This window comes from Trachinotus anak, unplaced genomic scaffold (genome assembly GCF_046630095.1).
Source record: "Trachinotus anak isolate AG129_WGS33_773 ecotype Australia unplaced genomic scaffold, CSIRO_AGI_Tana_v1 ptg000009l, whole genome shotgun sequence".
NCBI classification, from domain to species: Eukaryota; Metazoa; Chordata; class Actinopteri; order Carangiformes; family Carangidae; genus Trachinotus; species Trachinotus anak.
The window spans coordinates 16,451,360-16,465,394 of NW_027273860.1; the positions used below are offsets into that span (position 1 = coordinate 16,451,360).

Below are 14,035 nucleotides of genomic sequence, written 5' to 3' on the forward strand. Positions count from 1 at the left end.
TTTTTCCTTTCCACTGCCACCGAGCACTGCTCATGGTGGGAGCTATGATATTGTAAGGTTTTGACCTTACTCGAATTGAACTGAATTTAAATCCACAAAGCAACTAACCAGTTCTGGTTAGGATGAGGTGGTGGTACAGCTTCAGCAGAGGGGAATTCCTGTTTAAAATAATTTCGTCGCCGTTGCCAAACCTCCAAAAATGTTGTGGTAGAACAATGAGAAGGGTGCTGCAACCTTAGATGAGCCATGTCCTCCTCCACCAAACCTTAAAGCAGTGGTGGACTGGTAGTTTTCCATCGGAAAAGGATTCATCTGGCTTGACATCAGCAGAAGGTCATGGACTCTTTCATATGATGGAGTCAACTCCACATAGGCCTATCTAGATCAAGACCGTCCATACAGGACCAGAACAAGGGCAGGTGGGGCTTGGTGGCATCTAGAACCTGAGGGATTTCATCATTTGATCATGTACAGCAGGGGATGATCTCCTTTAGCAGGATTACAAAGTTGGATAAAGATCTCAGTGTTCTCTGGGAAAAAAGCAAAAGTGTTCATACCTTATCTAAATGGCCTCAGTGGCCATCATAGAGAGGGGCAGGAGGCAATGAATTGTGCAAACAGAGATAAAAGATGACACTTTTGGACAGACTCTATCTGAGTGAATTAATCTTTACAGCCATCCTGTGTTGCCTTATCTCTCCCTGATGTTCATTTCTAGCGTCTTAAAGTATTAACTGTGTAACACAAAGTAGAAGTATAGATTAAGTAACATTTATTTTTACCCCAAAAAAACATGGTGGATGTAATTCTTTCAGCCTGTATGCACCACTGATGACTTTCTCCAGTAAGGTAAGGCAGTCTCCCTGAGAGACAAAGCGCAGGGCAAAAAAAAATCTGCTAGGCTGCTGCTCATTTAGTTTATTGCTCTGACCAAACAAACATAGATGAACATATCAGCATTTTTTATCAACTCCTCTCTTCACTCATGTCAGGTGGCGCTGTAAAATCAGATGTAATAAAAGTGAGGGGACAGAAAAAGGATTTTGAAAAGACAGTGGGGCATGCCCCATCCCCTCACCGGTGGACACTAAAGCCTTGCCTCTTCATGAAGTGGGTGTTATTATCAAATCAAAACTTGTCAGATGCTGCCCTCCAATACTGAGCTCATAACATGTGGGGGAGGGGGGGTTCAGATGCTGTCTGGTGAGATGAGCCACAGTTATCCAGCTAACTTCACTATCCCAGTTAATAAAAAAGGGTTCTGGACAAATGCGGCCTTGTTCTACAACAAGTCCATTATGGCAATGAGAACCAACCTGAAAATACTTGTCCTTCATCAATAATTTTAGAGACCTTGTCTACACCTGATGCAATTGAGCCATGTTTGTTTTCCACATATTTCAAGTGTGTTTTCCTCAGACTTACACATGTTTTGGCACGTGAATGATGTCAAAACCCGTCTGACTGCACTGCAGTACTCCAAGTGAGTAAGGAAACTTTATTTCTAAAGCACCTTTTGAAAGCAGAGTTACAAATGTTGTACAGTGCAAACATTTAAGAAAAATACATAGTTAAAGACAGGAGATAACAATATAAAAACATAACAACAAACAGCCTAGCTCATCCACTGTAGACGCTGATGAGGGACTCTAACTGTTAGATTTATAAGGAATATTTCATTCACGTACATGAACCCGATTATACAGTAGTTCAAAAACAGGAAATAGATTACAGGCTGGTACATTTAATTTTCTGAAATTGAGTTTTTTGTAAACAAACAAAAGTTATGTTTAAATTAAGTGTTACTTACCAAAACACAATACGTGAATGAAACAACAATCGTTTAAATAAGCATGAGATTACAATGCAGCCATGCTTCATTATTCATTCATTTTACTTTTCTATGTATTGAGTCAATAGAACATTGTAGCACACAGAGTGCATGTCATATGTTTTTAACTCAAAGGACTGTCTCTCTCAGGGGACCTCAGATCATCAGCATGAATACATGATTCATTCCCCTCCTCTCTGCCGCCAGTCGGCCCTCTCCCTGTGGCCCCTCACTATTCATGCCTATCGACAGCATGATGTGGCCACATGGGGCCAAAGTGCTGACTCCAGCTCATGACATCCTCCTCACTAGCAACCTTTGACCTGTTACAAAAGAGGGTGTCTCCCCGAACAGAGATTTCCCTGCTGTTTGACGGCTGTGTGGCACAAAAAGCCGCCTGGCCCTGTTGACACGGGTATTAAGAGGGACAATGAGGGGACAGACCGGGAGCCCCCCCCCCCCCCCTCGCGGAAAACAACACTTCCTGTCAGTTGATATTGAAAAATCACTATCTGTCTTTTGTGAATGGTTATCTTCTCTTGCTGAAACTTTCAACTTTGACTAATAGAAGCAGAAATATCAGAGAATGAACAAAGGGTTTTCTTGTGTTTTTGGTTTATAGGATGTATTTACAGTGGGTTAAAAGTTAAAAGTCACACTGATACAGGTTAAATGAAGAGAAAATCCCTGAGCTTAAACCTACCTCCTCAGGCTTTTAAAAGTGCTCCAATGATAAAGGATTTCATTTGATTATACAGTAAATTACTCTATTATCAACAGCAAAACAGTAAAGGTGTTAAAGTGCAGTACACTGTAAGTTATGGGGCATTATGGGAAAACTGTCTTGGGCTGGGACATAATGTATTGTGGGTTGTTACTGTCAAATATGACACCAAATACACCCACACCTGTATGTCTGTGAGCCAAGTGGCCAGCTCACAACTTGCTGACAGATGAGCTGCTGTGAAGACAAACACCAATAAAGTGTCTCTTCAAAACAGATGCAACAAGTTTTCGAATACATGTTTGGAAGGAATTAAAAGTGTGGATCTGGAGAACAAACGTTATGGTGCTTACTGGTGCTGTGTTTCTGCTGTTTTGCTATAAGGCTGATTTGTTTGGAGTTAAATCATCATCAAATTGTGTTGTGTTGTATTGATCAGACTGGATGGTGGAGACAGGCAGCAGGAAACACAGGCGAGAAACTTGCTCCTGCTGTAAATATGAACTTTCTCTGACTCTTTGTATCACAGTTGCAGATTAATCTGCTCAGCTGAGCATTACAGTCAGCGCTGTATTTTTTCAAACCTTGTTCTATGTCGAGCCCATTGAAGTTTATTTAGGACATGATGCTTCAGTTAGTGCAGGAGCGCAGAGAGAGTGACAAACTCCACATCAGGAGGAGGTCGGGGTGGATGGATGGGTCAACGAAACACAGGAATATGACACAGGAGAGTGGTGTTCGATTCCCATGTGAAAGTAGCAGTTCATGTTGTTTCTATTATCCGTGACCGTTCCACATAGTTAACCACATTATTATTGTAACCATGACAACAAAGATCATCTAATGTTGAGGAAGTACTTATTTTAACCTAGATCACAATCATTTCCCAAAGTAGTTTTTGTGCCTAAACCCAACCAAGCCATGAGCGTTACTATAGTAACCATTGCGACGAAGGTAGGTACATCGCTGTCATACAGTCTTTGTGTTTATTATTGTAACCATGACGACCGAGGTCCAGTATGCCTGCCACTGTAGGGGTGCCCTTTCAGGAGACACTCCTATGGGTCATGTCGTAGGGTTGATAAAAACAACCTATATGATTGTTTGGGTTGGGGGACTTGTTCTCTACCTTGATGACATTAGCTGAGATCTTTCTGCAAAACAGCAAGATCTCAGATCTGCAGATCTGCCACCGACCCCATGCATTTGGTTCTGCCTTGCAGGGAGCAGGATTCTGGAGGAGTTCCTTCGTCAGGACAAAGTCTTCTGCAGAATGGAATGGACTTGGACCATAAAAGGCATATTCGTGGGGACAATCTGGGGTTCCAATCTCTAGGAGGTTTTACTGAAAACTTTAGTACAAGTACACCCTTCTGCTGGTGCTGCTTTAGGGCAGCCTCTACAAAACCTTTTCCAAAAATGACTGGAATCAAATTTTACTCTGTATTTGGTACTTTGAAAACCTTTCATGCTCCCTTTGAGGGAGTTATTTCTTTTGACCTGCATTCAACATCTAGTGTCTGTGGGAAAGCATTTCAGTGATCTGCAACCAGATAGAAGCATTTCACAATTCCAGCATTTGAGAACTTACAAAAACAATAAACCATATGTGGTGAGATCGCATCAAAAACCCTGTTGAAGATGAAGTATAACAGCTCTACTTGAAGCTCAGGGAAATTTCAGCTTCTTCTAGAAGAATATATTCAAGTCAGAACAGCCCTATTCCCAAACTAACCACTGAAGCCAACACACCACCACTTGGTTCACTACCCTTAACTTACCTTCCAGTTTGATCCACTTATCCAGCTGTGGACGCAAACATACTTATTTCAAACAGTGTGTAGCAGTTAGCAGAGGGGCACCAACTATTGTAATCACATTTATTTCCTGGTAACTTATATCCACCAACTGCTCAGGTCGCACAAACAAATCAGTTTGCTGACATTCAGGAGGCTGTAAAGGTGAAAGGCTTAGATAAGAAACAAAACCACAGTGTTCTATATCAAATATATGACTTTGGTAATAGATGAAAATGAAATTGGATTTTTAGAACAATAGTTATCTGTTTTTTATCCACTGCCAGTTTACAAATGCACCCTTTGTTTTGCTTCGTTGCATTACACCATACACCCTTAAGCAACCCACTGTGACCAGCTGAAGGCCTTGTCGCTATTTGTTTGTCAGAATTGATTCATTCTAAGTGAAATGCCATTTTCTTTCGATTACCTACACAAGGTTTTGTGAGTTACTGTGAGTTTTGTGAGCGACATTGGCTTTTGTGGTTTAAACTTCATCAGCGTCACCACATGTAACTTACCTTGCTCTGTGACCACAATAGAACATAACAGCAAATATCAGCTACACTGTTTTTCAATATAACAGTAATGTGTCCTAATGCAAAAGAGGAGCATTATTTTATTTTCCTTGCTTGTCTCCCAGTTTAAAATGATGCATGCGACTCAACGTCACAAGTAATATTACAATTTCAAAGGCTGTCACTCTAGAGTTTCTCATTTGAATCAGTTATCTACCTCTAAATGAAACAAACATCTATAAATAATTAGTTTGATTTATTTAAAGGCTCCTCCAGCTTTGTTGACTAATGTCGAGGATAAAAGCTCATGTTTGTGTCTGAACCCTGTGCCATTAATAATGATCCCATGACATTCATGTGACAATTTTAGTGAAGCTGTAAGCTATAAAGCCACATTAAATTACTGCATGAAGCAATTAATCAAATGTGAAACAATCATGGAAACAATAAACTGAGTGGAGCAACGTGGCCTTAAACTTTTTTTAATTTTTGTTTTACATTTTTCTTGTCACATTCTTGACTGTTCTCCTTTTTTCTAGTCTTTAGGCCATGGGGAAGAACATGAAATACAGCTCAGCACAGTCCACACCAATCACACAAAGGATGACCCTGAAGCTAAGCGAGCTGACAGACAAAAAATGGTTTGAGATGTCGTTAACGCGATAGGAGAAATCTGTCAAAACCCAACCAGAAGTCAGTGCTCGCAAATTGCCAAATCTATCATGGGTAAGTATCCAAATAGCTTAATGGATCACACAGAAGAGGGCGAAGGACTTGGCTGTGGATGTTTTTCTTTGCTCTCACTAATCAAAACAGGACAGAGAATCTCAACTGAAACAATACACTTTTCCAACTAATGGTACCACAGAGGACAACACTGACAACAGCTCCGCTGTGAAAAATAACTTTGTGAAAGCTGACAGCTATGAAATAGCGGCCTGAGGATCTACCAGAGGGAGAAACATTAAAAACTCTGGACAAGCAGCAAGTCATCTTAAATATTTTCCAATACAGAAGGATATGGGGAGAAAATCACATAGATCACTCAATCAATGAAAGTCCTGCACAAGCTTTATCAGACCTGCAAAAGATCTGACCTTTTCTTTTGGCAAAGAGGTGTCTGAGTATCCACATTAATGTGCAGATAGGTGATGAACAGGAGTCACGATTAAGTGAAGCTTTTAACAGCAGGTGGAAATGAATGCTCCATTCCTTTAAGACTTGGCTAACTAAGGAAAGAGGTCCGCAGTGTCCTTACAGAGGTCAGCCAAGATAGCCATGATAGAGAAGACCCCGACCAAGTTAGAGCTAAATGCAGTGCCAGGTGAACCTGGTGAGCTGCAGAAGTAGGTACAAAGAAAAACTTCCCTCATCACATGCAAATTCACTTATTCATGTGTTCATTGATTTTCACCAGCAGAATTAGAAGTGGAGATATCTATCTATCTATCTATCTATAATGCTGAATACAATAACTAGCAAGCAACTGGCTGCCAGTAAGTCACAGCTTTTTTCTTTTTACAGTGCTGTACTGTCTCAAACTATTATACCGTTTAATTGTTTATGGATACACAGCACTGGTTTCTCTACTGTAATTATAATGTAGTGATGTCCTGCAATGTAAAATATGGCAAAAGCCGTACAGTTGACAGTAATCCCCTTTACAGTGTGGGCAAATAAATTTGTCTTAAAGGTCCCATACTTTATGCTTTACCTGTGTTTTATTAGCAATTTATAGTGTTGTTATCCATAAGAATATATAATTGTGGTTTTAAGCATCAAAAACCATCTCAATGTAGTTTTGCATCTCCTCTCTCAAGCTTCTCTCTGTAGCTGTAGTAACAACAGGTTGGTGAGCCAATCAGAAGAGAGGCTCTGAACCTCTCTTCTGATTGGCTGACTGTGTCCTGAGTGATTGAATAAAAATATAGTTAATTTAAGGTAAACACTCACAGAAACCTAATCCTGCAAGGTTGGATGGTGGGTCCAGGTGGGCTGGGCTTAGGGCATGGCTGAGACCAGTGCTTTGTTGTGACATCACAAAGTTTCAGAAGTCCTGACGGGTCGTTTTAAGGCTCAGTTTCTGAATAAGGGCGGTGTGCATTTCCCTCTGGACTGAAGTTTTGATTATACAGTATTAATATAGAACCTAGACCTGCTAATAATCAAAAGACATGGAAATCTCACTTCATATGATATGGGACCTTTAAGAGGTTAGAGGCCACAAGCCACTGCTCTAAAAGAAGCATCACATCATAAACTACCCCATTACCATTTTACTGCAAGTTTTACTCGACTTGTCAATATTTAATTTCATCCAACCATCTATTGTTATTCCATAATACCGCTACTTGTACATAATTACACACAGATGCATTATATCATAAAACATTATAGATCTAATAAATAAATAAATAATATGGATGAAATATATGTTTCCATTTATTTTAAACTGGGCATGTATTTGGTGCAGGATGAGAGAGAAACCTTAGTCATTTATAATTACACACAGTAGATAATGAAGGTTGATATATCAACACGGTTTCTACACAGGCACCACTGACAACTATCATTTGATGTGTTTCGAGCTGTAAAACGTTCTCATAATGTCTCCTAGTTCCAGCATTTACAGTAGCTCTGTGTATGTGTGTGGTGATTCTCAAACAGCCTCTGTCTAAAAATGATTCACTGGAAAACCTCAGGGCAACTACAGCAGAGCAATAACTCCAACTGATGAACCACAGCAACATGAACAAAAAGCTATTTATGTATGTAAAAAAAGTGACAGCATGCAGAATCGTTCATCCTCAGTGAGTGCTCGGTGTTCTTGTGGTTTTCCTCTGAGTGTTCCAGTTTCCGAACATGCAGGCTGTGTAAACTAGAAACTTTAAATCGCCTGAGTGTGTTTGTGTGTCTGTGTGCTACAGCTCAGAGGATTGGGAACCTGTGCAAGGTGTTTCCAAACAGTTCTTCCAGTGGGATAGTTTCCACCTTCCTCTCTGAGTTGGCCTGTCAAAGGTTTATTCCCATGCCTGTTTTCCTTTTTCAAATATTCTTTCCCTTTGGTTCTCTCTGATAATTTGAAACCTGACAACCTAAGCTCCTTTCCTCTTTGTTTGTTAATCTGTCCCTTATGGTATTGCCAAACTACGAACAGGCCATACTATGGCCTTTACACGTAAACTTTATATTTGCCTATTACACACTATAACTATGCTCATTCAGCCCTGTTTTTTGGTTTTGCCCATTATATATAAGAGGAAATGTAGTTGCAGCATGGATTATGTTCTCTGGTAGTGTTTTTATTCCCAGTCCATAAAGTGCTACATTCTTGTATGACGTTGACACTGTGGAGCAGGATTTGTGAGCAGCCTTTCTTTGTGCGGTCAAATTTAGGCTACTGAGACACTTTAGTTGAGGTTAGAGGAAAATTGTGTCTTTGGTTAAACATTGCTTTTTTTTCTGAGCTCATCCTTTAACCAAAGCAAGTGCTTTGAATTTCTGAAACACAACCATAAAAACATGAATCATGCTTTCCTTGTCACAGACAAACATTGTAGGTAAACAAATATGTTTTCAGTGAATGTTTTTGCAGATATTCAGTATGATATTTTTGCAACTTTGCAGATGTGTTCATGAAAAACATTTCCAGAAATTGAATCTGGGCTGCATTACATGTCTATCAAAATGTATTTGCTGTTACAATCAGTCGTAGGTTACACTGTAGAAGACAATGACACTGCTGTTTGTCTGTGTATCTTAGGCTCGTTTTAAAAACAACATAAATGTTTCTAACTCAAATGAGTGGTTTGAAAAATTACTGAGAGGAAATGAAAATGTATTTAAAAGAGTGTTCCAGCTCTTATCCAACAAGGCCGCCAAGACAGGCCACAAATTGTTCCTTTACACCAGCTGGACCCTGACCCACCCTGACCCTCTCAGGCTGCACTGAGGTCTAGTCTTCTGTGTTTTTTCTGGAAATTTTAGCAACTTGGGACAGCTTAGATTCTACACTGGTGGGTATATTGGCTAATATTTCTAGACTCAGTATAATATGTAGTGTGTATATACATCTTTTTTTGGTAGCACTTTATAACACAGCCCCTGATTTATATACTCTTACATATAGTCATATACAAATACACTGTGTATATATAACTGTATATGTTAAAACACGCTTTACTTATATTTACGGTAGGAATTGATCAGTATTTTATTGGTACCTAATTCATATGATATTATGAAATCCAACCTATATTTCCAGCTCTGAGCTCTTGAAGAAAAGGGTGGAACATGGAGACAGAGACAGAGACTCATGAACCACAATGTTAAGGAGCAGTTACCTGAATGAATAAAAACATTATTTTCGATGTGTACTCAGTTTTTTTAAGGACTTATGACCTCAATATTTGTAAAGTCTCTGGTATGTAGGTGTGAAATAACTGTTAGAAGTAATTCTGATAAATATGAAGGAATAGGCAGTTTACAGTAAGCAGAAGGTATATTTCTTTAAAGGTAGCTTACTGTATTAATGACTGTTATTAAACTAGCAATCCTATATTCATGGCATGACATATGAGTCCTGTGTCAGAAACATTTATTTTATTCAGAAGGATTCATTTCAGCCTTAAATACTGGTGGGGGTCAAGTCCCAATATTACACTGTGCACATAACTGTTGGTCCATAAGAGTAAAATTATAATGATTGTCACTTTTCACCTGAACTGAGTTTGGGGTTTTGGTACCGTTCTGCGCATGTCCTGTGCGGTCCACGCACAAAACCGGGGGCTGTGGAGAGAGAGTGAGCAAGAGAGAGAGAGAGAGAGAGAGAGAGAGAGAGGGGGGTGTGAGAAAGAGAGAGAGGTAACAGGGGATCCATGGAGCGTATCACAGCACTAGTGTTTTCTACGTCTTCTTGTCCACGATGCACTTTAGAATTTCAATAAGATGCGTGTGTGTTTCCAGATAATCAGTTTCCTCCTCGCCTTAAACTTTCACTGCCAGCCGCTCCGAGCTCAGGGTAAGTCCGTCTGTGTCTGTCCGTGTCTGTGATTTCATCTCCACAGCTGTTATAAGTCCGTCCGTGTCCCGATCTCACGCACTGGTAAACTTGGTGAAATAGTATAACTCCAGCATGAGGGCATCTGCGCTTTAGTTCCCGGCTCTAACTTGTTGATTCAGTGACAGCTGGCATCCTGTTGGCCGGACAGGGAATGTCACGCCAAACTCCATTCACAAGTCTCAACAATGTGACCCTCCCTTGCTCATTAGTGAACTCGCACACACCGCAGACAACTTATTCACAAGCAGTCTGAATCATAAAAGTAGTCTGGTAGATTCGGGCAAGGTAATGCTCCCACAGCCAGCGTTGTTTTCAGTAAAACCTCTTCGTTTTAACTTGTTCGGGGCGCTAGCTACCGCCCACCACTTACTATCTAGGTGTGAGAATAACGGGCAAAAACGACTGTAAAAGTTGGACGTTCACGTATTTGTTGCGCGCCGAATTAAACGGTGTATATCTGACATTCACTTCAAGGCTTTTTTAGTGGTGACTGTCTGGTGCCTAACTTAGCCGGAGAGCATATCGCAGATATATGTAGTTAATCCACTGTTGGGACGGACGTTAGCATGATGCTCCTCGGAGAGCGCGGCGTCTGGGGGTTAGCATCCCGTGTAGGAAGCCTCCTGATGAGCCTCGGAAGTTTCACCGCACGTCTGTGGCGTAGCCGATGTAAACTTTCCCCTTTGGATGTCTTCTTGCAGTATGTGTCTGTTGCTAGACTATTAACAGTTCTGAAAAGTAGCTCCCTGCCTGAGAAATAGTGAGAAAGCCGGGGGTAGGAAGGAAACGGAGCTGACATAGAGGATCGGGGGGGGAAAAAAAGTGGGAAAGGGACCGTTACCGTTATGGCAAACGCCGTGGACAATTTGACTTTTTTACGCTTCACTGGTTATTAGCAAACGCACACCGCTTCCGTGGGTACATCTTCAAATATCTTGCGGATAAGTAGGGACCATTCTTCAATTCGGCACCCATCCCGTGCCCTTAAAACACATTTACTCCCATAAAATACCTCACGTTTTAACTGGTCCGCGGCTTCTTCTCATTTCACCCTCTCTCTGAAGTTATACCTCTGCATGCACCGGCAAGCGTCGAGATGAAAGTCGTTTTAATTGAAACCAGGTGTTGGTGAGTTTGTTTACTCCCGAGTTCAGCTTTGCCAGGTGAGAGAGAGGGAGAGAGGACAAACCGAGGCGTGGAGCAGCCTGCTGATCTGAATGAAGTCTGGTCGCTGTAGGACAGACTGCCTTCCTTCATTCACAGGGACAAACACAGAGGTGCTGGAGAGCAACTCTCCCTGACTTTGCTTTCACTCGTTAATTGGCTTGAGTCAACATTTAGCTGCCGCTTCATACTTTGTTGCCACATTTTTAAGCCATTTGGCTTCTCAGCAGACCTTCAGCTGTTATCGGGCTTCAGTATTATTTGTCCAGTGTGTGTGGTGGCTTCCCTTAGTGGGCAGGGTTATAAATTGGCCTAACATGCTGGTGGGGAGGTCTTTGATGTTAAGTCCACATGGGTGCAGGATGTGGATTTGCTCTGGCTAAATATCACTTTGTACAGTTTTTTTTTTTTTTTTTTTCCCCTGGCACATCTGCCAGGAACATGAAAGAAACAGAGCTCTTAGATCCTCATTTGGGGTGCACATTGTCTCCTAAAGGCTTGTGACAGTAATAAAGGTCTTAGTAAATCTAAAACGGGTTATCGGTGTGATAAATAGCACCATGTGGAAAAGTGATCAACCGGTTTCGCCCTCGGGAAGATATGGTTTCTTCTCCTGCCTGCTCCCTCCGCTTACTCCGCGTAGAAATTCCTTACATTTTTTTTTTTCCTTCTGTCGAGTTTTTGCAAAACTTCTCTCCTCCGTTTCTTTCATGTTTGCGATTTGGTTGTGGAGCTAGCCGTGAGAGAATGCATCTGGAACCAATTTGACTCCTCAAAGCAGAAGGGGAAGAGGAGGGGAAGGAGGGAAGTGAACGGCAGCCCTCTTCTCTCTTTCTGTCCACTGTGAGCAGGCATGGGCCGCCGTCCCGCAAAAGTAATTATAGTTTAGTGAACACAAGATTAAAGTGCAGCGTTGAGTTGAATTTCTTGGCCTTCCCTTGGTGTAGTGATTGTTGAATTGACCATGAAATATAATGTTTTCCCAACCAGCAACCCATTGCTAGTGTTTTGTCAAGGCTAAATATAAAGAAAGAGAAATACACCCAGTGAAATTATGAAAGGAAACACCTCTTTGGTTGACAATTTGACATTTATATAAATCAGGATGAGTGACAACTAAAGTTAGAGTAATAACAATTCCCCAACAGAAATAAGATTCTGCCTAAAAGTGATGATATTAGTGCTATTTTTTCAGAATATGAGCCTGTAATTCACCGTATTTGAGGCTCTAAAGGACACTTGAATTGTTTCAAAACAGTTTTGCTCTGCCCGAGACCACTGCCCAGGCTGATTTCCCTGGAGATGCTGCTGAGTTCAAAGCGCTTCGCTATCGAGGGCAGCATCAGCAGTCTTGTCACAGTTGAGGATCACATGCTAGTAAACAGTGCGGACATTTGCAGAGCAACAGGAAGGCTCTCTGAGTGCAGGTTTAGCTGTAGGAGCTACATCATATCCAGGTGGGGTTATCATTGAGCACCAGCTGCCACAGTTAACAGAGCCACTATGAAATCTACTACATCCACCTGCTGCTGGTCTCAACTCTTCCAACCAACTCGGATTGCATGAAAGCAAGCTTAGCTGGTGTTAACTTATGTTGGTGCCAGCACCTGATCCTGGAATATCACACATCCTGGAAGAAGTGCACGCACTGTCGCTGAAACACAGTTTTCATTTGCAAATAGAATGAAATATCAAACACAAGGAAACTATTGAGCTTGTAACAACTATTCATAAATGTATCGAATGTACTGAAGTCAAAGTTTCACTTCTCAACACACAAAAAGAATGAATCTCAAACTGGATGCTTTATTATCTTTCCCAAAAGAAACTTTAACAGACTTAATGGCTCTGAGATGTTTCCCCGAACGTTTGGTGACAGACACACATGGACAGTGACTTTATAAATCTTTAACTGCTTCAAAACGAGCTAGTGCTGGAAAACCCTGCCACTCCCACCCGTCACCTCCATCGTGTACCCGTCGCACAGGAATCTGATGGTCTGTGAGTTCCCTCGCCAGACTTTACATTACATTTACATTTACATTTAGTCATTTAGCAGACGCTTTTATCCAAAGCGACTCACAGAAAGGGGAACAATCAAGGTTAAGTGTGATAAGAAGTGTTAGCGCAGCAATAAGTGCTAGTGACGATTCTTTAAGTGTAGATTTGTTATGTGGTGCGAGGAGAGAAGGTGCCTTAGCCTTCTCTGATTGGTTAGAAAGGTGATGCTTAGGTTTGGAGATATCCAAAATGTAATGTCTCGATACAGTCCAGCCCAAATACCGTGATATGCCATATTATGATATAGTTACATTATCATATTTTATGTTTCAGGTTTAAGTGATGCTGCCACTAAACAGTTCAGACTTGGCAGCAGCGCAGACTGTGCAAAAAAAAAAAAAAAGGAAAATTCAGATATAATGAAAATATATCACATATTATATATGATTGAATATTCGCCCCCAAGCCTAGTGATGCTCATTCAAACACTTAACAATGGAGCATCTCTTCACTGCTGCTATGTTTTGTAGCGTTTTTCTACTGAACATATTAGAAGACAACAAATTGTAAAACAAGGTTGAACATTCTCTCAATTGTTGGCCCTGTAGCTATTCACTGTTTTAGAAACGAATCAAGAGCTATTCCAGGAATATTACATTTTTTGCTCATTTCCTAAAGGTTTTCTGATAACATTATGACGTGACATGACGGTGTTTTCTTAAACAAATGCTTTCCCAGAAGCTCTTCTCATAGAAATGCAATTAAGCTGTGACTGTGTACAATCAAATTTTATTTTCCATTTAATTGCATTCCCATTTAATGGACCACAGCTGACTCTTTGTTGGCTCAAGTCAGATCCTAACAGAACCACAGAGAACGTACTCTGTCAGTCACTTGTTTGGTTTTGGAGAAATCAAAGATAACAGGAAACAAATAAGA

At 40.9% G+C, this 14,035-nt stretch overlaps 1 protein-coding gene across 1 annotated transcript in view; it reads left to right on the forward strand.

The window, feature by feature from the left end:
- The first annotated feature begins 9,725 nt into the window (after positions 1-9,725).
- reck (reversion-inducing-cysteine-rich protein with kazal motifs) overlaps positions 9,726-14,035 on the forward strand; it is a 73,494-nt gene continuing 69,184 nt past the window's right edge. The window contains exon 1 of the mRNA XM_071485585.1: positions 9,726-9,889. Within this exon, the coding sequence (XP_071341686.1) occupies positions 9,817-9,889 (73 nt within the window). The 5' untranslated portion in view covers positions 9,726-9,816. The remainder of the gene's footprint in view (positions 9,890-14,035) is intronic.